General features: G+C 41.5%; 2 protein-coding genes across 2 annotated transcripts in view; one reads left to right on the forward strand and one right to left on the reverse strand.

The window, feature by feature from the left end:
* Nucleotides 1–1,379: 1,379 nt before the first annotated feature.
* rhoj (ras homolog family member J) lies at nucleotides 1,380–22,556 on the reverse strand. The gene is made up of 5 exons (XM_028953677.1): nucleotides 22,132–22,556; nucleotides 10,399–10,457; nucleotides 3,352–3,516; nucleotides 3,156–3,251; nucleotides 1,380–3,063 (listed from the first exon to the last, which is right to left on the reverse strand). Exons 1-5 carry the CDS (start codon nucleotides 22,325–22,327, stop codon nucleotides 2,917–2,919), a joined length of 663 nt encoding a protein of 220 aa, XP_028809510.1. The 5' UTR covers nucleotides 22,328–22,556; the 3' UTR covers nucleotides 1,380–2,916.
* Nucleotides 22,557–24,578: 2,022 nt separating this feature from the next.
* Nucleotides 24,579–26,324, forward strand: part of kcnh5a (potassium voltage-gated channel, subfamily H (eag-related), member 5a) — a 109,255-nt gene continuing 107,509 nt past the window's right edge. The window contains exon 1 of the mRNA XM_028953675.1: nucleotides 24,579–24,780. Coding sequence (XP_028809508.1) covers nucleotides 24,708–24,780 — 73 coding nt within the window. The 5' untranslated portion in view covers nucleotides 24,579–24,707. The remainder of the gene's footprint in view (nucleotides 24,781–26,324) is intronic.

Raw genomic sequence — 26,324 nt, forward strand, 5'->3', positions numbered from 1 at the left:
CAGCAGAATCCCCGTCAGGTGAGGTGGGCTGTATTTTTTGAACAGTTCAACTTCACGTTGTCCTAACAATCTGGCTCTCAAAACACTAAAGCAGATGCCCTTTCACAACAACAGGCTCCTGACTGGCCCCTCACCGATTCTCTTGGCCAGCCATATTGTAGGTCCTCTCCGATGGTCCGATGGTCTTTGGAGACCCAGGACCATCCTGACCATTGTGGATTGCTTCACAAAGGTCTCCCTGCCCGGTCTCCCCTCCTCTGCTACAACTTCCGACCTGGTCCTCCATCATGTAGTTTGCCTCCATGGGTTCCCCTAGGACATCATCTCTGACCAGGGACCCTAATTAATCTCTGCTGTTTGGAAGGTGTTCTGCTGCCTCTTCGCTTCTACCTGCAGTTTCTCCTCTGGTTACCACAAACCAACGGCCAGGCAGAGAGAGCCAACCAACAGCTTGGTCGTTACTGCGGTGCTTTGCTTCGGGCTATCAACACACAGAGTTGTCCAACAATCTACAGGTCTCCGCTGCTACCGGATACAGCCCATTCAAGACCTGCTATGGGTACCAACTGGCCATCTTTGCCCACCAGGTGCCCGCAGTCACACAAGCTGTCCCCTCGTTTCATTGGGCCATTCCGGATCCTCAGCCAGCACAACTTCATCATGTACCGTCTCCAACTTCCACCCACCATCCGGGCTTACCCCGTGTTTCACGTCACCTCTTCACCCGCCGGCTCCAGATCCGCTGCTGCCATGGATCAAAGACGGCGGTCCAGCCTACACAATTTAATGGATCCTGGACTCTGGTCGCTGTGGTCGGGTGTCCAATATCTGGTGCACTGGGTGGGTTATGGGCCTGAAGAACGCTCATGGATCCCAAGTCGCTGCATCCTTGACTCCACTCTGGTGACTGAGTACGGACGGCATACCGCCTCCACTCCGGGGTACTGTCACTTGATTCCAGCCGTGTGACCGGGAGCAACGTGGAAATTAAGTGACATGACTCCTATAAATAGCCAAGATGTCCGTCATTCATTGCTCAGTCATTATCGCTGTTCCCTGGGTAAAGACTTGGCCGATCATCATCTACCAAGTAAGACTGTTTGTTGCTCACCTACCTGTTTCCTTTCTTCATGTCCTGCCCTGTTTGTATCTTGTGGTTTGCATGCAAACGTCAAAATCCGTCGATGTTGCGGCTTGTGCTGGTTCACGTTTGCAGATCAAAGTGGTAGAAATTCACTAGCCAACTTGTGCTTCTCTGCATTGGGGTTATTAAGTTCTACCTAAACATGCTCATCAACGTGCTCATCTTATTGTTCCGCCTTATTGTCATGACAAAGAGGATGATTCAAATGAAAACTAACCAAACTTATTTTGTTTGGTGGGAGTTGGTGTACATACTTTATTCAACATATTTACAAAAGACCTATTTGGCAACAAAAGCATTCATAGTACAAATCATTACATGGATGTAAACTTATTTCTAGTTACTAAATTCACTATAAATTGACCATAATGATAAACCAAACACATAAATATTTGCTTACAGTTACTTGTTCAAGTTATTGCTGTAATAACCAGAGATTTGCCTGGTCATCTTGTGTTTGATTACAGTAAAACCATTTGCATAGAAAAATGCAAGGCACAGTCCGGTAAGTGCATACCTGCTTCCAAAGTGACAGGAATGGTTGTGGAGTTCATTTTGAATGTGGCTCAGCAGAGGAAGCTTCCTGAGGTTATTAAAACAATGAAAAACTTCTATCTGAATAGTGATCTACAATGTGCTTACATAGTACCAGTAACTGACACTGAGACCCAGGGCATATCCCAAGGGGGTGACTCAAGTATATAGCTCGAGATTGTGAATGCATACATTGCAATCCTGTCAGACCACACTCTGTTATCAATGTGAACACAAATGTAAATTAAGTATGAATTAATTTGTATGCAAATAGCATCATACTGTCAACAGAGATGTTATAGGTACCAATACTTTGTTTGCCTGGGACACAGAAATAGACCCAGTTTGTTTTGATTCGTGCTTTTCATTTCTGGCAGATTAAAACACAGAAAGCTCATTGCTTCCACCTGCTGGTTAAAATCATGCACTTCGTATTTGCAGTCAGAAACTATGTATGTATTCATTTGCAAATAAGGCTGTGAAATGAGATCCATGGAGACGCATTCTAATGCCAGTTGTAAAGTGAAGCTGTCACCAGAGGCACTTGTTTGTGTGAGTATGAATATAGCTGTGTCCAAGGCCAATGTATTTTCAGCAAATATCTTTTTTTCTGTAAGGCACCACATCCTTCAGTGGATTATATTGAGTGTGCTATGGATTTAATAAAGCAAATAAGTAAGAGCCTCCTATTGGACAATTACTGCATGTATGATTATGTACTGAAGGACTATCTTCATTTTGGTTCATCTTACAAACATTTCCAGGGTTCCATTCTGGATTCATTTTCCCCACTGACCTGCTATTCATACTCATTGGTCTGGTCAGCCTACAGAGATTATCTGTTATAAAATAGCTTAGACTGTGGAGGCATTAACTCCAGTAAGTACTATTAAACCCAAACTTATAAGCGAAAACCAGACTTTATGTAGGAATTTGAATACGATCTTAATATAGTCCATTATGCACAAGGGTTACATATCCAATGTTCTGTTACAGAAACAGATAAAAGTTTCATTCATGTTTTTTGTGACCTTTAAGAGAGACTGCAATTGCTTGCAGAGAGAAGCGCTCTATGGAGCCTTTGGTTTAATGTTTGTAAAGGTTTGTTTGTTATGGACATCTATTTTTTCCTAGAATAGCCTGTAAATGTATGGAAATAAAGCAGAACATAAGATGGGAATGTCACATTTGGATCTTTGGGGTGGTAATATTGTTCCTCAGGGTTTTGATCCAAAGCCTTACAAGAGAGTACAGTAGCACTTGCATGGCGAACAGCCCTTCTTCTGCTTTTTGGGGCTGAAGATTGTCAAGATGGCCTCATCAAATACTGTCTTCAAGCCCTTCTGTGTAAGGGCTGAACACTCCAGGTAACACTGTGCTCCTATCTGTAAATGGCAAGAATGTTGTTAGAAACAATTGATCTGGGTTCATCATCCCTCATAGCATCTGGGATGTTTGGCTCTCAATGTCCACTCACCTCTCTAGCCAGCTTCAGGCCCTGCTCATAAGTCAGAGGCTTCTCCTTCATCTGGAGTAGACGGGCCAGGGTTTTGGGGTCATCTCGCAGGTCAATCTATCCCACATGTTCACTCAACATTATTAGACACTATTTCCACAAATTTCTTTAGAATTTTTTTTTAGAATTAAGGTCCAGTATTCATTGGAGTCCTTACCTGTGTGCCAATTAGTATGTAGGGCACATGTGGCATGGAGGACTTTAACTCTGGTACCCACTCTTCCTGCACATTATGGTAGGAGGCTGGGTTCACCACTGAGAAGCAGATGAGAAAGATGTCTGTGTTTGGGTAGGAGAGGGGTCGGAGCTGGTTATAGTCTTCCTAAAAAAACAGTGAGCAAAGTGGGTGAGATAGCATCCATACATTTTCAGTTTTTTTCAGTGTGTCTTGCTGAATCCAGCACCAAAAACATCAACAACAACATTTATTTCATAAATAGCCCAAGTTTACAGTATGTCTCAATGGGCTTTGACAGACCCTAGAGTTGACACCCCCACACTTGACCTTTCTGCACACAAGGAAAAACTCCACACAAAAAAGAAAGGAAGAAACCTAAATGAATTGTACTCATGGTTACTGATCACTCAATACTGATGGAATCACAAGGTTTGACTCATAAGTTCAGTGGTTTAGAAGCAGAGAACACCAAGGCATCTGTGGAAACAGGAATAGGCCAAACTTGTGTACCCTGCTTTGTGTGCACAAACGCTGCTCTTGCTGATGCTGTGCCTTGTGACTTTTCTTCAAACTGTCAAACCCTGGGGGCAGCTGAGCAAAAGAAGTGTTATTTATTTATTTAATTTTCTAATTGGATGATACCGTTGTTGCACTGTTAAAAAGACAGCTGATTTGTGAGCTTAACTCGAGCTTGTCAGCAGATGTAGTTACAGGGGCTTTGTGGGCAAAGTGACTTGCCATGCGAGTCTATTAATAACATGAAAATACAACAGCTGACAGTAAGGACAACAGATGTGCAGCAACTCAATTGTTTTTATGCCTTTTAAAAAGTCTTTTGTCCAGTGATGCACAGATGGAAGGATACAGTGTAACTTTGAATATTAAGCTAGCAAAGGGTAAACTGATTAAAAACAACACATTTTTGTCTGCATTTAACTTTTTATTGCTCAATTGTTCAGGGAAAAAACACATATGTTCCAGACCAGAGCTAAGGCCTGTAGACATCAAAAGGCCATGTGATGCTGATTTCATGTAATGCTGATCTTTGAAAGTGATTGTCATTGTGATACACACTGCACAGCACACGGTGCACACAACGAAATGTGTCCTCTGCTTTTCACCCATCACCCTTGTTGAGCAGTAGGCAGCCATGACAGGTGCCCAGGAAGCAATGTGTGGGGACTGAGCTCAGTGGTGGATCGGGATTCGAACCGGATGATTACAGGGCCGCTTCCTTACCCACTAGGCCACCACTGTCCTCTCACCAAGGCTCTTCTCCCCAGATTGCTCAGTTTGGTCAGACGGCCAGCTCTAGAAAGGGTTCTGGTCATCCCAAACGTCTTCCCTTTAAGGATTATGGAGGCCACTGTGCTCTTAGAAACCTTAAGTGTTAATTGTTTTGTAACCTTGGACAGATCTGTGCAATGCCACAGTTTTGTCTCTGAGCTATTCAGGCAGTTCCTTTGGCTTTCCTCATGATTCTCATTTGCACTGACATGCATTGTGAGCTGTAAGGTGTGTGGCTTTCCTTATGAAGTCCAATCAGTATAATAAAACACAGCTGGACTCAAATGAAGGTGTAGAACCATCTCAAGGATGATCAGAAGAAATGAACAGCACCCGAGTTAAATATATGAGTGTCATAGTGTCAGGATTGACTGCAGCTGTGTTTATAACCGGTGGCCAATCCTGACGACGCATAAAGGCCGGACATTTCTGCCCCTTCGGAAGGGACGGCATTTTCGTGAACTCATGAACTTGACCTCCGTTAATGAATATGTTTATGTTTTGAGTTCTGGCAATCGCCACACGCCTGCGGGTTTGTTTATGTTCTTTCCTTAAGTTTAATTGTTTTCGGCCACCGCGCCATTCTTTATTTGTGTTTATTGTTTGTTTAATAATAAAAACCCTTCCCAGAATGTCACACCTCTGCGCTTCCTTCCCCCGTAAGTCCGTAGTCGTGACACACAGCAAAGGGTCTGAATACTTAAGACCATGTGATATTTTCTTTGTTAATAAATGTGCACAAATGTCAACAATTCTGTGTTTTTGTCAATATGGAGTGCTATGTGTACATTAAATAGGGAACTTAAATTATTTCCCCAAAACAGAGTGAAAAATTCAAGGGGGTCTGAATAATTTCTGTACCCATGGTACCAATAACAACAACATTTATTTCTTATGGCAAGCCAAACAGGAAATAAATAATAAATATAATGACAGGGAAATGAATATATGGAATGAAGTCTGAATACACACACACACACACACACACACACACACACACACACACACACACACACACACACACACACACACACACACGCGCACACACACACACACACGCACACACACACACATATATATATATGTGTATGTATATTAACCAGTGCTGGACCAGGGCCAGGAACATTGTGAAGGACCTCAGCCACCTCAACAATGGACTGTTCTCAAAAAGAGATTTGTTGGGGTGGCTGAGGTCCTTTGTAAGCACCGGTTGACGCGTAAGCACCGGTTGATTGAAGGTCAGGGAGCTTGGTACAGATGATGTGTTCCACTGATCAAACCACCCTCTGTAGGGTTCGCCTGTCCTACATGGTGGTATTCCTGAAGCTTTAGTTGTTACAGTGGTAGTGGCTGTGGTGACCCTCTGGTTCGTTTCATGCTAAGTCATCCTTTGGCAGTTGTCAGGAACCAGGATTTATCTGCTGGTCTCTTCACTGGAGTCTGCCAGTAGTCTCTGCACTTGATTCAGTGTCTCGAAGAGAACAAACAGAAGCTGCGGCAGACGGTGGCATTGTACGACTGATACTGAAATATGTGGTTATAGCGGTATATCTGTGCAACAGTGGCCCGGTACCCTAACTGGGACAGCCTACCTAGATGGTGCAGTGATTGTAAGACTAGGGTGATGTGGTCAAATTTCCTAGTTCTAGTTAGAACTTTGGCTGCAACATTCTGAACTAGCTGGAGTTTACTCATGCACCTACTATGACATCCAGACAGTAATGCGTTGCAGTAATCTAACCTTGATGTAATAAAGGCATGGACCAACTTTTTTGCATCATGCATTGAGATGATGTTTCTTATTTTTGCAATATTTCTAAGGTGAATGAATGCTATCCTAGTTATCCTAGTGATCTAAGTGTCCTGCATCAATGAGGACACTTAGATCCTTTACTTCAGTACTTGGTGAGACAGAAAGGCTATATAGAGTTATGATATAGTCATCCAGCTTATGTCTGCCTGCTTGAGACCCAAGTACAAGAGCTTCTGTCTTAACAGAAGAAAGTTGGTGAGCATCCACTGTCTAACTGCCTTCAGACAATTCTCTATTCTGTTCAGCTGCTGCCTCTTGTCTGGCGTTGTTGATAGATACAACTGTCATCAGGGTAGCGATGAAAGCTAATACAGTGTTTGCGAATGATGTCACTTAAAGGTAATATGAATAAGAAAAATAGCAATGGACCTTGGACAGAACCTTGTGGAACACCAATCTCTACTTAACTATGTCAAGACGAATAATTATATTTTTGTGTCTTCCCCTGGTTTGTTCCTCTCCACAGCGATCTATACCACCACGCTCATCCTGTCCACCCTGGCATTGGCTCACTTGTGTATCTTTTTGTGAGCAGACACAAAAACTCTAAGGAGTTATTAGTTTGCTTTCATTCTGCCTGCCTAACTGCTTTGAACTTGGTAGCACCACTTAAACATCAGAAGTCAAAGCCAAAGCCTGAACCTACTCATGAAGGTGGTCACACGCTCGATCTTGTACTGACCTTTGGTTTAAATATAGAAGATATAGTTACTCTTCCGCAATCTGAAATGATCTCAGATCATTTCCTCATCGCTTTTAAAATATGTCTCAGACACAACAAACTCAATCCCCCTCGTTATAGAGACAAACGGACAATTACATCAAGTACGGCACAGAGGTTCATTAATACCTTACCAGATTTATCAACGCTGAGAAACTCACCATCAGACCCCGCTGAACTTGACCAAGCGACCAAATGTCTAGAAATAACACTGCGTAGTACGTTAGATATAGTCGCTCCCCTCAAAAGGAAGATAGTAAGAGATAAAAACTTAATTCCTTGGTATAATGGTCACACACGCTCGCTTAAGAAGACCGCCCGGAAATTAGAACGCAAATGGCGTCAAAGTAAATTAAACATATTCCGAATAGCTTGGAAGGAGAGTCTACTTAACTATAAGAAGGCTCTTAGCGCGGCTCGATCAACGTATCTGTCCTCGTTAATAAACAAAAACAAATATAATCCCGGATTCCTGTTTAAAACTATAGCCAAACTAACCAGGAATAAGACAGAAACGGCTGCGACCACTCAATATCATCATAGTAGCGATGATTTTATGAATTTCCTTAATACTAAAATTGTCGCGAATAGAGAGAAGATTAAAAGCACAACATTTCCGATATTTCCATGGAAAATAATCTTCTAATAGACGACCACCGATTAGAACGATTCAACCATATTAAAGAGCATGAATTAATCAAATTAATCTCGTCGTCAAATCAATGTACTTGCGCTTTGGATCCAATTCCAACAATGTTCCTTAAGCAAATAGCACCCAATATTATAAATTCTATCCTCAAAATTGTTAACTCGTCGCTTAGCACCGGCCACGTACCAAGTTCGTTCAAGGTAGCAGTCATTAGACCCCTGATTAAAAAGCCGGATCTTGATCACAGTCATCTTTCAAATTATAGACCGATATCCAACCTTCCATTCATATCAAAAATCTTAGAAAAAGTCGTAGCCCAGCAGCTGAGCGCATACCTAGACTGTAACAACATCCATGAAGTATATCAATCAGGATTTAGACCTCATCATAGCACTGAGACAGCGCTGGTTAAAGTGGTTAATGACCTGCTGTTGGCCTCTGATCAGGGACGCATCTCGCTGCTTGTCCTGCTTGATCTGAGTGCAGTGTTTGACACTATTGATCACGCTATTCTCCTTGCCAGGTTATAGAATGTTATTGGGATTAAGGGAACAGCCCTTGAATGGTTCAGATCATATTTGACCAACCGATATGAGTTTGTGGACATCAATGGTGTTCCATCTTCACATAGTAAAGTAGAGTTTGGTGTTCCACAAGGTTCTGTCCTAGGTCTGTTACTTTTTTCTCTATACATGTTACCTTTAGGCGACGTCATCTGCAAACACGGTATTAGCTTTCATTGCTACGCTGACGACACACAGCTGTATCTGTCAGCAATGCCAGATCAGAGGCAGCAGCTGAACAACATAGAGAATTGTCTGAAGGACATTAGACAGTGGATGCTCACCAACTTTCTCCTGTTAAACCCTGACAAGACAGAAGCGCTTGTACTTGGGCCTCAAGCAGCCAGGCATAAACTGGCTGACTACACAATAACCCTGGATAGCCTTTCTATCTCACCGAGTATTGAAGTGAAGGATCTAGGTGTCATCATTGATGCAGGTCTCTCATTCAATTCGCACGTAGATAATGTCACTAGAATAGCATTCTTTCACCTTAGAAATATTGCGAAAATAAGAAATATCATTTCAATGCATGATGCAGAAAAGTTGGTCCATGCATTTATTACATCAAGGTTAGATTACTGCAATGCATTATTGTCTGGATGCTCTAGTAGGTGCATGAGTAAACTCCAGCTAGTACAGAATGCTGCAGCCAGAGTTCTAACTAGAACCAGGAAATTTGACCAGTCTTACAATCACTGCACTGGTTACCCATCAAATTTAGGATTGACTACAAAATCCTACTTTTAACCTATAAAGCTCTAAATGGTCTCGCCCCACAGTACCTGAGTGAACTTTTGGTTCTTTACGAACTGCCACGCCCCCTTCGATCAATGGGTGCGGGGTCACAGAAACCTGTTTTTCTGTTATCTCTGGCTTTTTGCTAAAGTCCTAGACCCTCATTTCACTTCATTTTGACGCAGTGTCAATTATAAAGTCCAGTTTATCACAGAGTCCCCCTGTTAGACACAGACAAAGTTAAATTCACCCTAGTTAGGCTGTCCTAGTTAGGGTACCGGGCCACTGTAGCACCAATATACCACTATAACCACATATTTCAGTATCGGTCGTACAGTGCAACCGTCTGCTGCTGCTTCTGTTTGTTTTTCTCAGAGACACGGAATCAAGCACCCAGACTACTGGCAGACCCCAGTGAAGAGACCAGCAAATAAATCCTGGTTCCTGACAACTGCTAAGCAAGGACATACCATGAAACAAACCATAGGGTCACCACAGCCACCACCACCGTTACAACTACAGGTATAGGGATCTTGGACCAGTAACATCATTATGGACACATAATCTAGACCATGACACTGACTACATCCTGGACTTCTCCAACCCTACAACTGTAGGACTTATTATTATATCATCCCCAACCCTGCACTGACACCATTTGCAGGCTCACTCTATCCTTGAAGGAAACTCCTTCCCAAGGTTTCTTCCTTTCTTTTTTTTCTCTCTCCTAGAGTTTTTTTGTGTGGAGTTTTTCCTTGTGTGCAGAAGGGTCAAGTGTGGGGGGTGTCAACTGTAGGGCCTGTAAAAGCCCATTGAGACATACTGTATGTGATTTTGGGCTATATAAGAAATAAATGTTGTTGTTGTTGTGAACCGTGGCTAAACACTACTTGTGTCAGCAGACAAAAGTGTAGGAGTGCTGACAGGATTAACATTTACATTTACAGCATTTATCAGACGCCCTTATTTAGAGCAACTTACAATCAGTGGCTACAGGGACAATCCCCTTGGAGCAATTTAGGATTAAGTGTCTTGCTCAGGGACACAATGGAAGGAAGTGGGATTTGAACCTTTTGGTTCATAGGCAAGTGTATTACCCACTAGGCTACTAACAACTGAGAATCAGGTGGGGTTTGTTGTGTCTGACAAAACACACGCAATTCATATGTTTTGAGTTTACAGTACTTTGGTCAGCTTTGTTTTAAAGTGCTTTTTAAATAAATATGGTATAGTATGGTAATACAGAATTGCTTACCTGTCCAGCTGTGTCATACAGTCCCAGCAAGTGCTGTCTCCCGGAAACGGTTATATTTACTGCAATAAAAAATATGTAGATGTTCTTAATATTATACAATAAAAAAAACAATTTGACCATCATGGACATATATATTCTTTCCCATATCGAATTACATTATTTTTTTCTAAAATTTTATCACAATTATTTTCTGATATTGCCATACTGAAACTAAAGAAACCAGAAATATCAGAGAAACTGTTTATTATCATATAAAAACATGACAATCACTACCCTCCTTGGCTTATTTCTAATTACTTCTCTTCCCCAAAAAGCATCTAGCAACAAATGTAGCAACATTTTTGACAAGCCTTAGCTACTTTATGTAAAAATTTGTTGTCAATATTTCCTGCAGTTTTGCCAGGTGCTATGTGCGTCATTTGCAAAAGGGAAAGATCTGTCCATGTCAGTGAAGTATCGACTCATAAACCTTTTTTGGTTGAAAGATGTATGACCTATCCTAGAGCACATAACTTCCTATCCATGTATTATTAACACTTATTTGTGTTAATAATCACAAAAATTGTGATGCTGGTTCAGTGAACACTGGTTGCCGCTGCTTGTTGGTTAATAATTTTTCTAAGCTAGTTTTAATGACAGAATAATGTTTCTATTCAGATTCTATTAGCCAAACATATAAGTAAGTTGAGTTGGTACCCTTGTATGGATTTATATTGGCTACCCTTAGCCTAGCCTCCCTATCCTGTCCCAGGTAATTCTGTCATCTGGCCTCATCTCATTCTCACGCTCAAGTTGCCTGATTCCAACGTGGACTGGTAAGATGTACATTGGTTCTGTGATTGTTATCTCCTTTCGCTTGTGTACCAGCCTGCGATGGGAGCTGCTCCACTGCAGAGCTTAACTGGCTATCAGTCATGGACAAAAATTTTGATAATGACACAAATACTGGTTTTCACAAAGTTTGGTACTTCCGCTTTTATTATGGCAATTTGAGTATTCTCCAGAATGATATGAAGACTAATTTCAGCACTGCCACAAACAAACCTGCTGAGATCATTTCAGTGATCCTCTCATTAACACAAGTGAGAGCGTTGACAAGCACAAGGCTGGAGATCATTCTTGTCACGGTCCCAGCGTGGGACCGGAATGTGAGGGTGTTGGAAGAAACAAGAAACAAGGACGTAAGGAGGCAGGTAAATTTAATCTGGTTTAATCTGAGAACGAGAGCCAACGTGAGCCGCAACACCACATGGATGTTGTTGTTCACGTTCTAGGTTAAATTGGGGAAGGGACAGGATGAGAGGGAAGGGTTGTGAGGTGAGAAGATGAGCAGAATTATTCTTACGAGTTGAGGTGGAGAAGGAGCTGAGTCGAATTGACAAATGCCAATCAATGCCTGCGGGTTAGTTTTTCCCATTTTCGGCCTTCGTGCCATTTTGATTTGTGTTGTTAATAAATCTTGTTTCCAGTATGTCCCGCCTATGCGCTTCATTACCCCGTCAGCTCGCGGTCGTGACAGAATGGGGTAAATTCATTTTCTCTGACGAAGCCACTTTCCGATCTGGAAAAATTACTGTCCGGAGAAGAAAAGGTGAGCGCTACCATCTGTCTCATGATAAAAGTAAAGCATCCTGAGACATTCATGTGTGGGGCTGCTTCTCATCCAAAGGAGTGGGCTCACTCACAATTTTGACTAAGAACACAGCCACAAATAAAGAATGAATGGTATCAAAAGGAATGGGTTGCCATCAGTCAGGATTTGGAAGCCTTTGAAGTTTAAAAAAATGCTTGTAATTATACTTCAATAAACCACAGAAACAACTGACTGAAGCAGCAAAACTGGGAAAACCAGTATGTGTGTCATTCTCAAAACGTTTGGCCACCACTGTAGATACCATTTGCATAACAACTCAGAACCCAACCATTAATAAATATATATTGAAAGTGTACGTATGAGCTCTTTTAGTCCAAATATTTTCTAAACAGGAAGGTTTTTGGGGCAGGTTTAGGGGTAGTGTTGGCCTAGCAGGTAAGACAGAGAAAAGTGTAGATTAATGTTTTCCTAGAACCTTGAGAGATGGGGGCAGCAGATGGTAGAGCTTTTTCAAGGATGATTTAAAATCTGTGAGTGAGGAAGCCTGTTTAACATACATTGGCAAGTCATTCCACAAGTGGGAGTAGGTTTAAAAGAAAAAGTATAGGACCTAAAACTGAGGCCTGTATGGAGACACCATACAGAAGGGGAGTAGAGGAAGACACATGTCTTCCCACCCAAGCTGACACAGAAAGTTTGATCCTTCAAATAACATTTCAACCACTCTAATGCCCACCCACTGCTCCAAACTCAAAATTAAAATAGCATGTAATTTAAAAGATGCGCCTGTAGGAACTGTAGGGTCAAGAGATTGTTTTTTGATCATAGGCTGGATGACTGAACTCTTAAAATATTTTGGGACAACACCTGACACTGGACTGCTATTTACCAGTCAAAGAACAGAAGGCTCTAGAGTGGGAAAAACTGTTTTACAGTCATGGACAGCATCTTTGGGAGAACCTGCAGGACAACAATCTCCTTTTGCCATAGCTAGCCATAAAATCAGAGCTGGAACCAGATACAGAAGGGTCACGTTGGGCAGCTGTCCTGTCTTTCAGCCAAAGTTCAGATGTGATTTTAGGCTGCTCGGTTTTTGATGGAGCAACAATGTCCAGTAGTGTGGCAGGTGGAATAAAACCAACAACAACATTTATTTCTTATATAGCCCATAATCACATACAGTATGTCTTAATGGGCCCTACAGTTGACACCCCCCACACTTGACCCTTCTGCACACAGCAAAAAACTCCAACTCTAGGAGAGAAAAAAAGAAAGGTAGAAACCTTGCAAAGGAGTGATACAGAGAGGCACCCCTTTCCAAGGTAGAGTGAGCATGCGATTGGTATCAGATTTGTCCAAGAAGAGAAAAGGTCCTACAGTTGTAGAGGTGGAAAAGTCCAAAGTGCAGTATAGAGCATCTGTCCATGTTTGGAGGTACTGGATAGTGCAGAGAAGGTTTTAATCCAGTGTCATGGTGTACATTATATGTCCATTATAATGCTACTGCTCCATTTGAAGATCCCTTAAGTTTTAGCTGTGATGGTGGCTGTGGTGACCCTCTGGTTTGTTTCATGCTAAGTTGTATCGTTAGTAGAGCAGTTGACAGGAACCAGGATGGTGGTCTCTTCACTGGAGTCTGCAGGGCCCAGTGAACAGGAATCTCCAAGAGAAGTGAAGGGAACGAGGGCAATCTTCCCTGACCAGTAAATTCCACTCTCGTCAGGTCTTTCACAGAAAACCGAAGGTCAAGCAGTGAGTAGGAGACAAGTAGAGAGTAGACATTTACAATTGAACCCAGTAAAAGCAAACAAAGCATTAACACTGTCACTGGCAGTGACAGACAGCAACCCATACACACTGGTGAAATCTTGAATCCCGGCCCTAGGCTGAACACCTAGACTGAAATGCCACTGGTCATTCTAAATGCTCCAAGGTCCGTTTCTTTCTCTTGCTCTGCTCCATGGTTTACACCTGAACTTCAGTTTATGTAAACCAAAGGCTGACTTTTCAGAAAATCTAAATTGAATGTCCACAAAGCCATGTAAACTAATAATCTCCTCCATTACAAGGACTGTATAATTGATGTAAAACACAACTACTTTAATCTGCTCTAATAAAGATAATACAAAGTCACTAATACAGACAATTCTTCAGTATCTCTGTGAATTGTATCAACACTATCCATTACCCAGTCTGCATACTATCATACTCATAATATCAAACCTCTCCATCCCTCCCTGACCCACCACACTATTGCCTTGACACTTCCCATTTGGATTGTAACTCCCCACATTACGGTCTACCTCAAAAAACTCTGAAAGCCTTTTTTCCCCCCCATCTTACCACCTTGAAGAAATGTCAATTCATTCTCACACTCAAAACCCTCACTCAAGACCAATCTGTTCAAGTGTGTGTTCTCTCGTCAACTCAATCTCTCATTTGCACTGTGAAAGGGGAACAGAGTAGAATGAGAGAGCAAATATGGCGATAAACCATAAACAAAATTGTGGTTAGGCGCAAAGAGGCTGGTGAGCTTTTGTTTTTAAATATTCGACCGTCTGACAGCTGACACTGTTACACCACCAGTGTGGTGTAGACCAGTCCTCTTTAAAGAATATTTAGATTAAATTGTAATTTTCTTGTTGTCGAACTTTGTGTACAGAATCTACAACAGAGTGAATTAAATAGATGTATTCATAGTTGGGGTCCTAGTGAACCGGAATTGATCTCTTCATCGATGGTAACTTGAAAGCACGTTGTAAGTCGCTCTGGATAAGGGCGTCTGCCAAATGCCGTAAATGTAAATGTAAATGGACACTCGTTTAAAAAGGTGAGGAGACTAGTGAGTGAGATGAGGAGAGAGGATTGGTGGAGGGACAAGGATAATTCTTACTATGAGTCAAAGAAAGCTGTGTGTCATTTCAGCTTTGAGCTGCAATGACTGAGAATTGTCAGTCAGTGCTGATTATCACCTTTGAGAATCACCCAGTTCTGGCATGCGCCGGAAATCATGTGAGACCCTCTCACCGCCTGCCAGTGCTGGGTCTTCTTGCACATGATCCTGACTGGTGCTGGATGTGGTGGTGGGGCAGGGTTCGATCCCTAGCTCGGGTTCGAGCCCGAAAACCCATCTTGTCTGTCTCTCCCTGCTGCCAAAGGGCTGCGCCCCAGCCCCATGCTGGGTCATCACGAACCTTGCAAAACTAGCCTGTGCTGGTTGCCGATTGCCAGAACTCAATACACTACCAAATAGTGCTGCACGATTAATCTATTCGCAATCGTAATCGCGATGTCAGTCTGTGCGATTACATGAACGCAAAAAGATGCGATTGAAATGATTAGTACATGGATTGGATCGGATATGTTGCCGATCCATTCTCTCAAAGTTGGCGAGCTGACTGAAGTCTCACATCTCACGTCTCACATCTCAGTCGGATGTGACGTGTTTGGTCACATGACTTTTGATTCGGAGACATATGGGTAGACGGCGCATGACAAGCTGCATCGTACGTCAACGTCGCCGCCATATTGCGAGAGGCTCTGCAGTGGCGTGAAGCATATACATGTCTATGGAGAGAAGTGAAAAAAATGCCTCACTCTTGTGCTGCTTGGGGCTGTACACTCCAAACCAGATCCCGGGGGATTACATTTCATAGGTAAAGCGGGACAATTGTTTTGAATATATTTGGCCATTATAAAATCCCGTTTTATAAATCTTAACCTTAGCTAAGCTAGGCTAAGCTAGCGAAGCTATGCATTCCTGTGTTCAAGTCAGCCTTCAAACAACATTTTGGCTAAACGTAGGCATTAACTATTTAGACTGTTCTTAGCTGTTTAGTTAACTTTTTTCAAACTTTGAAGGTTTCCTAAAGAAATTCACCTCAGTTTACAAATCTTAACCTTAGCTAAGCTAACAAAGCTATGCATCCCTGTGTTCAAGTCAGCCTCCAAACAACGTTTTGGTTAAACGTAAGAACTATAATACGGGATTTTATAATGGCCAAATATAATCAAAACAGTTGTTTAGCCTTACCAGGGTTTGTCGTTCGACAGTAATGTAAAGAGTTTTTTGTGATTATTTAATTTGTTTTGTGATTATTTTATATTTGTAGAATATTATATTTTGAAAGCACTGGGCATTTCAGGTTGTTATAAGTAGTTTGTATGTTTCACTTTGAAATTAAACATTTCACTATTAGTTTGCGACTTTTCATTGATATACAAGCAAGTGTCCTTTATCATATCGCAATCGCATATCGCAATATTGATCTCAATAATCGCAATATGTCTTTTTCCCCAAATCGTGCAGCCCTACTACCAAACAGTTGCCAGGTCCCCAAAGAATGTTGCAGCTGCTGATGGGCTGCAGCATGGCAGCTTTTCACTGCTGTTCTGATTGGGCACAGGTGATGTCTCCAGCTGCAGCCAATCTTGACAAAAAACTACAGACAAAGAAGTGCAATATATACAGGTGTGAGAACAGAAGCTGTGTCTGTCCCGTGTGGTGAGAGTAACTGTAACCAGCAGCCTGCTTGTATAACTTTGGACAATGAACTATCTATACAATATATACAGGTGTCAGTGCTGAAGCTGTGTCTTTCTTATGTTCTGGTCTATAACATGAATAATGTTATTTGTGAACACAAAATTTTAATAACAAAACAATAAAATAAAATCTGATTAGATTCTTCGTTTGGTCGGGACCCACACACAGACACAGAGATTGAGCTGAATTTTATCACGTTCATTGATCAAGAGCATATAATTGCTCAGCCCTACTTAGAACTGGTTCTCAGGAAGTAAAGGTTTGGAGCAGTGCAGCTGCTGTCATTGGGCCAGCACTGCTGGTGGTGGGCACAATGCTGGAGAGGCAGTGGGGTTGGGGATTTGGCCATCTCATCTGTCTTCTCTATGGGTGCAATGCTTCCCTCATATCTTTAAGACAGCATGTATGAGGTTCATGTTTCTCTAATGAGTTGCCCCTTGTGTCATTTTGGACAGGACTGAATATGGGTGAGAAACAAAGAAGGGGAAGAAGGGAAATCTATACCTAGATCTGACAGACCAGTTGGGAAAGTTTTTCTATGTCTCTACAGTGACATGAGAGTATAAATTGTAATTGGAACAATATTGTATGTGCAATGTATGTGCTTATTTATTTATAAAAAGTATTCAAATTATTAATTTTATTTAAACCTCACTGAGCTTACTTGTGTGTTGATTTGTTTATTCTTTAATGTATAAAACCCAATAAAAAGTTTAACTAAACCTGGCAGTGTCCATAGACAAACCCTCAATTAGACAGGGCTGTACTGAGGAGATCAAACAAATACTTCCTGTCATGAGGTCAAGTTATAAATTGTGCTTCGGTGATGGCTGATAGGTTAATGTAAATGCATGATACCTGGAACCACAGATCAAACATATTTGACAACAAAGCCCATGAAGTAAAAAAAGACAAACATGGGAGATGGGCAGAGTTTAGAAGGATTTGGCTGAATGTGAGATCCTCAGCTGCTACATCCGGTCAGCTGCTGCTCATGGAGCTAGTCCAGATAATCTCAGGAACTCTGTGCTTTGCTTCCTAAAAGTTCTCCTGACTCAGTTCCACCTCCTCTCCTTATTGTGTTGTGCACTTTGAAGGAGAAGAAATTAACCCCTTCAAGTTCCCAGTAAGCCCTAACCTCCTCACCATCTGTTATATTTTAGATTTAAAATTTCTTTGTAAACACACTGGTCACAATTCCCAGCATATAACACCAGTGAACCTCATCCATCTCATATATCTATTTTCTGCCTTTAGTATGGGAATAGTCATGAGTTATGCCTGTGTGGTTTGTAGTACGTTTCCTTTGTACTGCTGGAGTGTTTCCTGTAACGATTATCAGAAATATGTTGGCAACATACCCTGAGCAACACCAAGAAATATGTATCCTTCTCCTGAACTAACCAAGAGTAAAATGAACCAGTAGCAGTGGAACCATGACAGACAACTCAAAAAATTAATTAAATAGCAAAGAGTGTAAAACCAGAAGAAGAAACAGCCCCATAATTGGAGGGTTGGTTTGAATCCTGATCCGCCAAGGTGCCACTGAGGTGCCACTAAGCAAAGCTCAGTCCCCACACACTGCTCCCCGAGCACCTTTCATGGCTGCCCACTGCTCGACAAGGGTGATGGGTTAAAAGCAGAGCTCACATTTCATTGTGTGCACCGTGTGCTGAGCTGTTATCACAATAACAATCCCTTTCACTCTTTACAGTTGTCAGATGTTGCTCTGGGTGGTGTGAGAGTATGAGATGACTTCATTCAATATATTAATATAATCACAGCTGATATACTTTATGAGATGAGCATGTAAACCTTTTAAATGTGATGAACATATATGCAATAATACATGTGACGCATGTTCAGGTCTGGGAGAAACAGGGCTGAAGGTAGGTCACTGTTGAACCTGAATCCAAGCTGCTTGTGTCAGCGACTGCATTAGGGCCTCTGGCTGAGGATTCTAATAAAGCTGAGTATAATTACTTCAAATGTTTACTCCCAATCTGGGCTCAGTGGCCAGAATTGCAGAACATGTACAGAAATGTTCAGCTGCTGACAGTCTGCACAAATGGAGCAAAAAAAAAAAACAAGCTCATTTCCTTGCTGTACTGGTACCATTCCTTTGAATGGCAACTAATGGACCTGCTTTAAAAGACATTTTCAAGTTCAAGTTCCAAAACAATAACAATTTGCATATGTTTTTTTTAATTTGTGTTTCTTCTTCTATAATGTTATTGTGGACAAAATGAGTGTGATATATAAGTGTGATATCCCAGATATATCTGGTCTCAGCCAATAGACCAGACCCCTTTGGAATCCAAACCATTAAGATGGTTTTGGTTGCTGTTTGCTTTGCTCACAAAGGGTGATGCAGAGGACATATTTCATTGTGTGCATAGTGTGCTGCGCTCTGCGATGTACCACAATGACAACAATAATCATGTTCACTTTTCATTTGAGTGTTTACATGTCTTTTGTATTTGACCTTCTCATGAATTTTATTCACCTTGCTTCTGATTACATTTCTATTTTTCACTATTTCTATTTTTCAATTGATGTTTATCACAGATGACTACACTAGACTTTTCACTTGGTTGAAATGGCCCCCTTGTTTGCAATTCATCTGAACTGTTTCCATCCCCTTGTTCCCTCACAGGTCCAGTTCTAATTAAAATCTTAACATTAACTCACAGTGCTTTTCTTAGATTCTAGCACAACTTGTAGCACAACTTTATCCACTGCAGATTAGTGATTAGCAAGGGGTATCTAGAGAGAGAGACATATGAGACGATGACTCAGGGCAAAGGCATTAAAGCCACTGCATTGCTGTGCATATATGTCATGTGTTGCTTTTGGGGAGGGGCTTGATCCTGCTGTAAAAATGCAGTTAGAGATTCCTGCTCCTCCTGCTCCCCATGACAATTTAGCAAATGGTCAGGCCCAACTCCCTTCCCCTCTAAGGACTAGTCTGACTTTCCCAGTTGAAGAAACTATGATGAAAAAATAGATGAGTTCTATTTTGAGAAACAAACAGATGCTTTGTAAAGAATGGAATCAAGCTGACAGAGCCATGGCCATTCTGGTGATTTGCATCAGAATTTTATATATTTTTAAGACACATATAAGTTTGTAACTGATGACTGACGAACTGTTGAAAATCAGCTGACATGACTGTACCCTATAATGTTTTTGAAATATGAAGAAATTATAAATTATTATTTTGACTATTTAAAATGCTTAAAACAAATACATAATGGTAAAAAGAACACCTCTCACATTGTAGATACTTTATTATGCCTCTGCTGGAAGCAACTATGAGAGGAAACTAATGACAGTGTTTTAATTCAATGTTATGACAAGAACTCCACTAACAGTAAAGCAGCATTCAATTTCACACAAAGAGGCCTATGTGTCCCCAGTCTGGACATGAAGACCCTATGTCACAATTGGGCCTGTTTATTATGATGCCGTGTCAGCAGGGTCTTTTCCATGTGGGAAATCTAGTGGTGTGAATGTGGCCTTGGTGTTCTTCATTTGCTACTGTTGAAAGAGTAAAACAATGCTGCCTACCATCTTCCCTCCCTATCCTCCCAGTAGCAGACAGATAGCTGTGACTGGTGTGTTATTATAAGATTTACTTGTTTGACACGAGTCTCTGAGTGTCCAGAGAGCTACAACATAACATGGCCTGTGGGATGAAATGAAGTGGAAATTAAGAAAATGTGAGATTTGTTGTGGAATCCTGTTATTTCCACTAGCTGTGCCTTTCCAAAAATTATGTCATCTTTTCCAGAGGTGATATTCTAATCTCTCAGAAGCAGGCAAAAAAAAGAATTCCAATTGAAATATTGCAATATTGAAAAATTTATTCTACAAATAAATTATTAAAATGACTGAACAGAATTTTCCACACATCTAGAAATATTTGTGTTGATGAAGACATCACAGATCTATGTTTCAGGTAGATATTTTCAGAAGATGTTGGAATTGACCTCAACAACACATGATGACCCTTAAGAGGTTCACAGAGCAGCCATCTGATGCTGCAGAGGGGACTGCATGATAAATATGGCCCAACTCTTATTTTTGCTTCAATCTGACTCACATCTGATTTTTACAGTGTGAAATGTCACATGGCATTAATTTTTTTCATATGGGCCTATTCAGTTCAGAAGTTTTTGCAATGATGACCTGTCTAAACAAGAAGTCAGGTGGAAGTCAACTTATCTCTGTGTCTCTGTTCTAAACATGGAGGAGCACATAGAAGAAGAACAGTGGAAGAATAGTGATGTGCTATATTTAATAAGCTTGAATAAACACCACTGTCTCCATAATGGTCACTGACTTGATTTGTGTGCATTAGAGCCAGTTCAGTATGGTGAAACATTCAACCTGAAATCTGATATTGGCCAAATGAAAAAGAGTAATGTGAATAGGCAAGCATCTGAGCAAAATCAGAATCAGAAGGCCAGAATGTTAGGGCATTATGCCTAGTGGATCACACACTCGCCTATAACCAGAAGACCACAAAGGTACAAACCCCATTTTTTGACTACTATGGATTGTAAGCCGATCTGGGTAAGGGTGTCTGCTAAATGCTGTAAATGTTAAAATGATGCAATTTTAGGTTTCATGAAATTCTATTGTTTGTCTACTGGACGAACAGACTACACACTAGTATTTAGTGTGCTTCTCCTTTGAGCCCACATAGCAGACATGAACAACAGACTTCAGAACAAATACACTAGCAGAAATTAAAGAAGGGATCACCGTTTTTATCATCTTAGCTTTTTCTTAGTTAGTTGAACTGTTTCAAAATGACAAATGTGTAGACTATAGTCTTTCCACTTCACAACTAAGAAACTAAACTAAAACAATGGAAAGACAGGTAACTCACTTCCTAACCACCAGAAAATCAGAGAGAAATGTTCAAAGTTTGGGGACAGATGTTTGGGATCAGAAGGCATAAAAGAATGGTACATCATGCAAAAAAATAATTGATCCCCACAAAGGCTACAAGCAGTTAAAATTAAAGCTGGCTTTCAAGATGAGGTCTGAATAATCAATAAAGCTAAAAAGGCTTTTGCAGTAAACCACCCTTTCTGTTTACAACATAATCTTATGCAATATAAAGTGGTGCACCATGTACATTTACATTTAAAGCATTTATCAGACACCCTTATCCAGAGTGACTTACAATCAGTAGTTACAGGGACAGTTCCCCTGGAGAGTGTCTTGGTAGTAATATGGGGTTTGAATCTGTGACTTTGAGGTCTGGTTCTGGTTCAGAGGCAAGGGTTTTACCCACTAGGCTACTACCATTCTATTGCAAATTTTGACTATATTAAACTCGGCCCTGGATTAGCTATCTTTGGTATACTCCCACAAGAAAATGCAGAAAGTCTTTCTTCTACCAAAATGATACCCAAATAACAGTTGCGATGGGTGGGTGAAAATGCTGTGTGATGGTTTTTTTATTAAAACCTTTAAATAAAGTAAAGTATGAGAGGCGCGTCATGTCTCCGGGACACAGGCCATGGTCCTTGTGCTGGCGGTCGAAACCCCCGCAACCGGGACGCTTGGCGTCTCTTACCGGCGTAGTGGTCGAACACTGTGGGCACGTACTCTTCGGGAAAGGCGTCGTTGGCGTAGCTCATCAGCAGACACGTTTTGCCCACCGCTCCGTCCCCCACCACCACGCACTTCAACATTTTCTTCATGCCGCCCGCGGGGATGTCGCCGCTCCTCCCGTCGTCCCTCGCGGCGGCAGCGGGGCTGCGGCCGGTCATGGTCGCGGTAAACCCAGCGCTCGCGGGCTCCACCACTAGCGGCTCGTACGCAGCTGTCCGGTGGAGCGAGTAAGGAGCATCGGGATCTGGCGAGGAGAAAGGAAATCCAAGCAAATGTCGGTACGACGCACGACGTGAAGACCCCGCAGCGGACGCGGGGTCTCTCTTCGGCGCTCTACTGCACCGCTGGTGTCAGGAAATCATGGGTTTCCTGTCGAATTCCATATTAGGCATGTGCGGGCTGGGAACAATAGGTGCTCTGTGCCGGGGCTCAACAGGGAAGTTACAGAGCCGGGGAGAGAAGAGGAGGGCTGGGCTGGGCGATCCGATTCCACAAACCAATGGCAGACCAAAATAAAAACGGCGCTTTTTTTATAATTAATGAAAGGTATTTTAAACAATAACTACAAGAATACAACATTCTGCTTACATTGAAGGTGAAAAGATTAGCCTACAAATATCCCCTTTTTTGCATTTATTATGAATATTGTTTAATTAACATATGAAAATGTAACTAATTTAAAGTCTGTGAAAAAGTCTCTTCATCATTCAAAATTTCAAATTAAGTATTAAAAAAAAATAAAATAAATGTTCAGTACTGAAACCACACTCATGCATCGGTACACTCTATATGCATAAACCTACAGAATTTGTTTCAGAGCCGTAAGGCAACAGTATACCTGGCAATCAGTCTGCAGCAGAGTATTTTTTTGCAAAGATAGCAATATGCATTGCTGATTAGCATAACCTAACCAAATTCAGTTAGTGATGCTCCATTCATCACTATCTGTCATACCAGTAATCTGATTTTTACCCTGGTACTTATATTTAGGGGCAGTGATGGCCTAGCAGTTAAGGAAGTGGCCCTGTAATCAGAAGGTTGCTGAGGTGCCACTGAGCAAAGCACCATCCTCACACACTGCTCCACGGGTGCCCACTGCTCACTAAGGGTGATAGGTTAAATGCAGAGGACACATTTCACTGTGTGCTGTGTATCACAATGACATTCACTTCACTTTATCACTTTATTATTTATATAGTGGTAGCCACAGTGCATCCGTGTGCCTAGAATTATGCCCTACCCAGACAATCCTGAATACCAAGGTAGTGCACTGTATGTACACTTGTATTAATTCTGTAACCTTTTTCTTGTATATTTTCTGTATATTTTCCAGTATATAAGATATTTCACTTCATTGTATATTAAAGCGAAGTGATTGTCACATGTGATACACAGCAGCACAGCACACGTTGCACACAGTGAAATTTGTCCTCTGCATTAACCCATCACCCTGAGTGAGCAGTGGGCAGATCGGGATTCGAACCGGCAACCTTCTGATTACGGGGCCGCTTCCTTAACCACTAGGCCACCACTGCCCATTGAGAGATGGGTGCCTTTCATGGCTGCTCTCTGCTCACTAAGGTTGATGGATTAAATGCTGAGGACACTTCTCCTCATGTTTCACTGTGTGCTGCTGTGTTTCACAATGACAATCACTTTTAACATATTGTTATCATTTATAACTAACAATCAAGAAAAGTCATGTACATGTAAGAACACAGAACATCAGGAAAACCTAGCCCAGAGTGCCAGGTAACATTCAGACCATGACACAAATGTTAAAATTTACATTACACAGAAAGCTCATATGAACAAAAGTGACATCTGCCAAAATCCCCCTCCCTATGCCATTGTAGGCCCATAGAGCAGTTTTTATATCTACTCATTCGTTGCTGCAGGTGGAATGCCAGATCAGGCTACTGCTGATCACATGGTATGAAAACAAACAAAATTAAATCAATGAAGTGCATAAAATAAATGTATTTTACCTTTATGATTTATTGACTCAAGTGAATCCATGAAAAGTGTCTTGTGTTTGCAATTTTTTAAAATATCTGCTACAACTTCACATTTTTATGATAATTTAAAATGTATGGCCTGTATCAGATGCCCTTATCTAGAGTGACTTAAAATCAGTAATCACATGGACAGTCCCCCTGGCGAAACTCAGGGTTAAGTGTCTTGCTCAGGGACAGAGTGGCAGTAAGTGGGGGTCTTCTGGTTCATAGGTGAGACAAGGCTACTACCACCTACTGTGTTTAAAAGCTTATGTAGAGATGTGGTATGGGAGCTGAACATCTCTTAAAAGTTCAAAAGTTGCCATCTCTACACCACCACTCTCATCCGAATCACCCAGATATGTAGGCGCATGCGCAGTCGTGCCAGTCCGCGCTGTGTAGATGGGTGGGCAGCTCGCAGTTGCACAGCGGAGCTGCAGCTGGGCAGCCTGTCGCGTCGCAGTGGTATCATGAGCTTCTCGACCGAGACCCATCATCCCAATACCGTCTCCTCATTCGCTACGAGCCGCCCGACCACACGATGCACGGGGGAAAGAGAGGGCTGGTGGCACCGCAGAACACTTTTCTGGAGAACATCGTCCGGCGTTCCAGTGGTGAGAACATCACGATTGCTGCTGACAGTCGAAAAGTAGCTGAGGGTCTGTTTTGGGGCTGGGGGCAGGGTGTGGTTGCTGCTTTTTAAGGTGAAGGCGAATTACAGCTTTTGTTCAGTTATCAAAATTATTCAGGCTTCTAAACGAATTTCTTTATTTCATGCGCACATAGGATTATAATGCGGAATTCCAAGTCCATCGATCTGTGAAATGTGATAATATTTAGTTTTTGATCGGGAGTTTATAAAGTAGGTTTAAAGCAGCCTTTCTTTTGTGTGTCGCATATATTATCATTTCTATTTTAAAGCAGATTTTAAGGATATTTATTTGTTTGTAAGGCAGTTTTAAGCAGATTGTAATGCTGTTTATTCATAAACTTTAATTGATGTTGGTTTTACAATTGTAATGATATAATTTCAGAATTATATAATTTCAGTTTTATTTATAAATTTGAATACATTTTGAGCAGGTTCATATGTCTTCCTTTTCAAAGGAAGCATGTTTCGAGCGTGTTATGATGATATGAATTGAATCGTAATGGTTTCAAAGCAGTGTATATTGATATGACTGCATGTTAGATGCTTACAGGCTTTAAAGCATGGTGGGATGCTGCTACGCACCTTGTCCACTAAACTGTAGAAACCATTGAGGCGAACAGCGTGAGGATTTTGCATTATTCATGTTACATTGTGCACTTTTAACACGTTTAAAGCAATCCAGCTTTTAATGTGAATCCAATTTACTGAACATTTTCTACTCTCCGCATTGGGTACAGAATAATAAGAGTGACCGTACATACTTCATACTTTTGTATGAACAACCTCGAGCGGAGTACTGAGTTTGCTTTTGGCTTTGTTTGCGGTAGCAGAATAATTTCTGTAATTTCGCTTCACCAGCAGAGGTCCCACACGATTACACTTTCTGCCTAGAGTTAAAGCCCCCGTCAGTCTTACTGTAGTTCGAGTTTACTACAGATTAAAGATGCAGCAACCAGAGGTGCTGTTGTTTTATGAGTGATAAGTCGAGCTGTAGGAGTGCATAACTGGAAACTGCTGTAGCAGTACGAGTACCATTTATATCTTGGTTGATGATAATGATACAGTATAATTAAGGTGTGTATGTGTGTGTATACCCCCCCCCCCCCCCCCACACACACACAAAAACACACAGCATGTATATTTATATTGGATTTCGTTTTTTTTTTAATGCACATTTTAACATTTGTTTTTCTTAATTGTTGATGCTCTTAAATTTATACAGTCCACTTTCTGCTGTGACCAAGTGAATTTCCCACTTGTGGGACTAATAAAGGTTTATCTTATATCTTATCTTATGATGATTATCTTTTGATGAAAATGTAGACAAGCCGATGAGTAATTCCATAAAGAATCTTTTGTCGTAAGCAGGATACCTGCTCTCTGATCATGTTCCAGACAGTATATTTTGAGTGGATGTGTGTGGACAGTGAATGCAGCACTCACTGAGTCCAGCACTCCAGCATTCATGGTTGCCCACTGCTCACCAAGGGTGATGGGTGAAAAGCA

The sequence above is a fragment of the Denticeps clupeoides genome, chromosome 14 (assembly GCF_900700375.1).
Source record: "Denticeps clupeoides chromosome 14, fDenClu1.1, whole genome shotgun sequence".
Classification (NCBI taxonomy): domain Eukaryota; kingdom Metazoa; phylum Chordata; class Actinopteri; order Clupeiformes; family Denticipitidae; genus Denticeps; species Denticeps clupeoides.

Coding starts and splice junctions, on each gene's coding strand:
- rhoj (XM_028953677.1), bottom strand. CDS start 22,327: ATGACCGGCCGCAGCCCCGCTGCCGCCGCGAGGGACGACGGGAGGAGC. Junction 3,517..10,398: donor TGTATGACACAGCTGGACAG/GTAAGCAATTCT, acceptor CTGTTTTTTTAG/GAAGACTATAACCAGCTCCG. Junction 3,252..3,351: donor ACATACTAATTGGCACACAG/GTAAGGACTCCA, acceptor CATGTGGGATAG/ATTGACCTGCGAGATGACCC.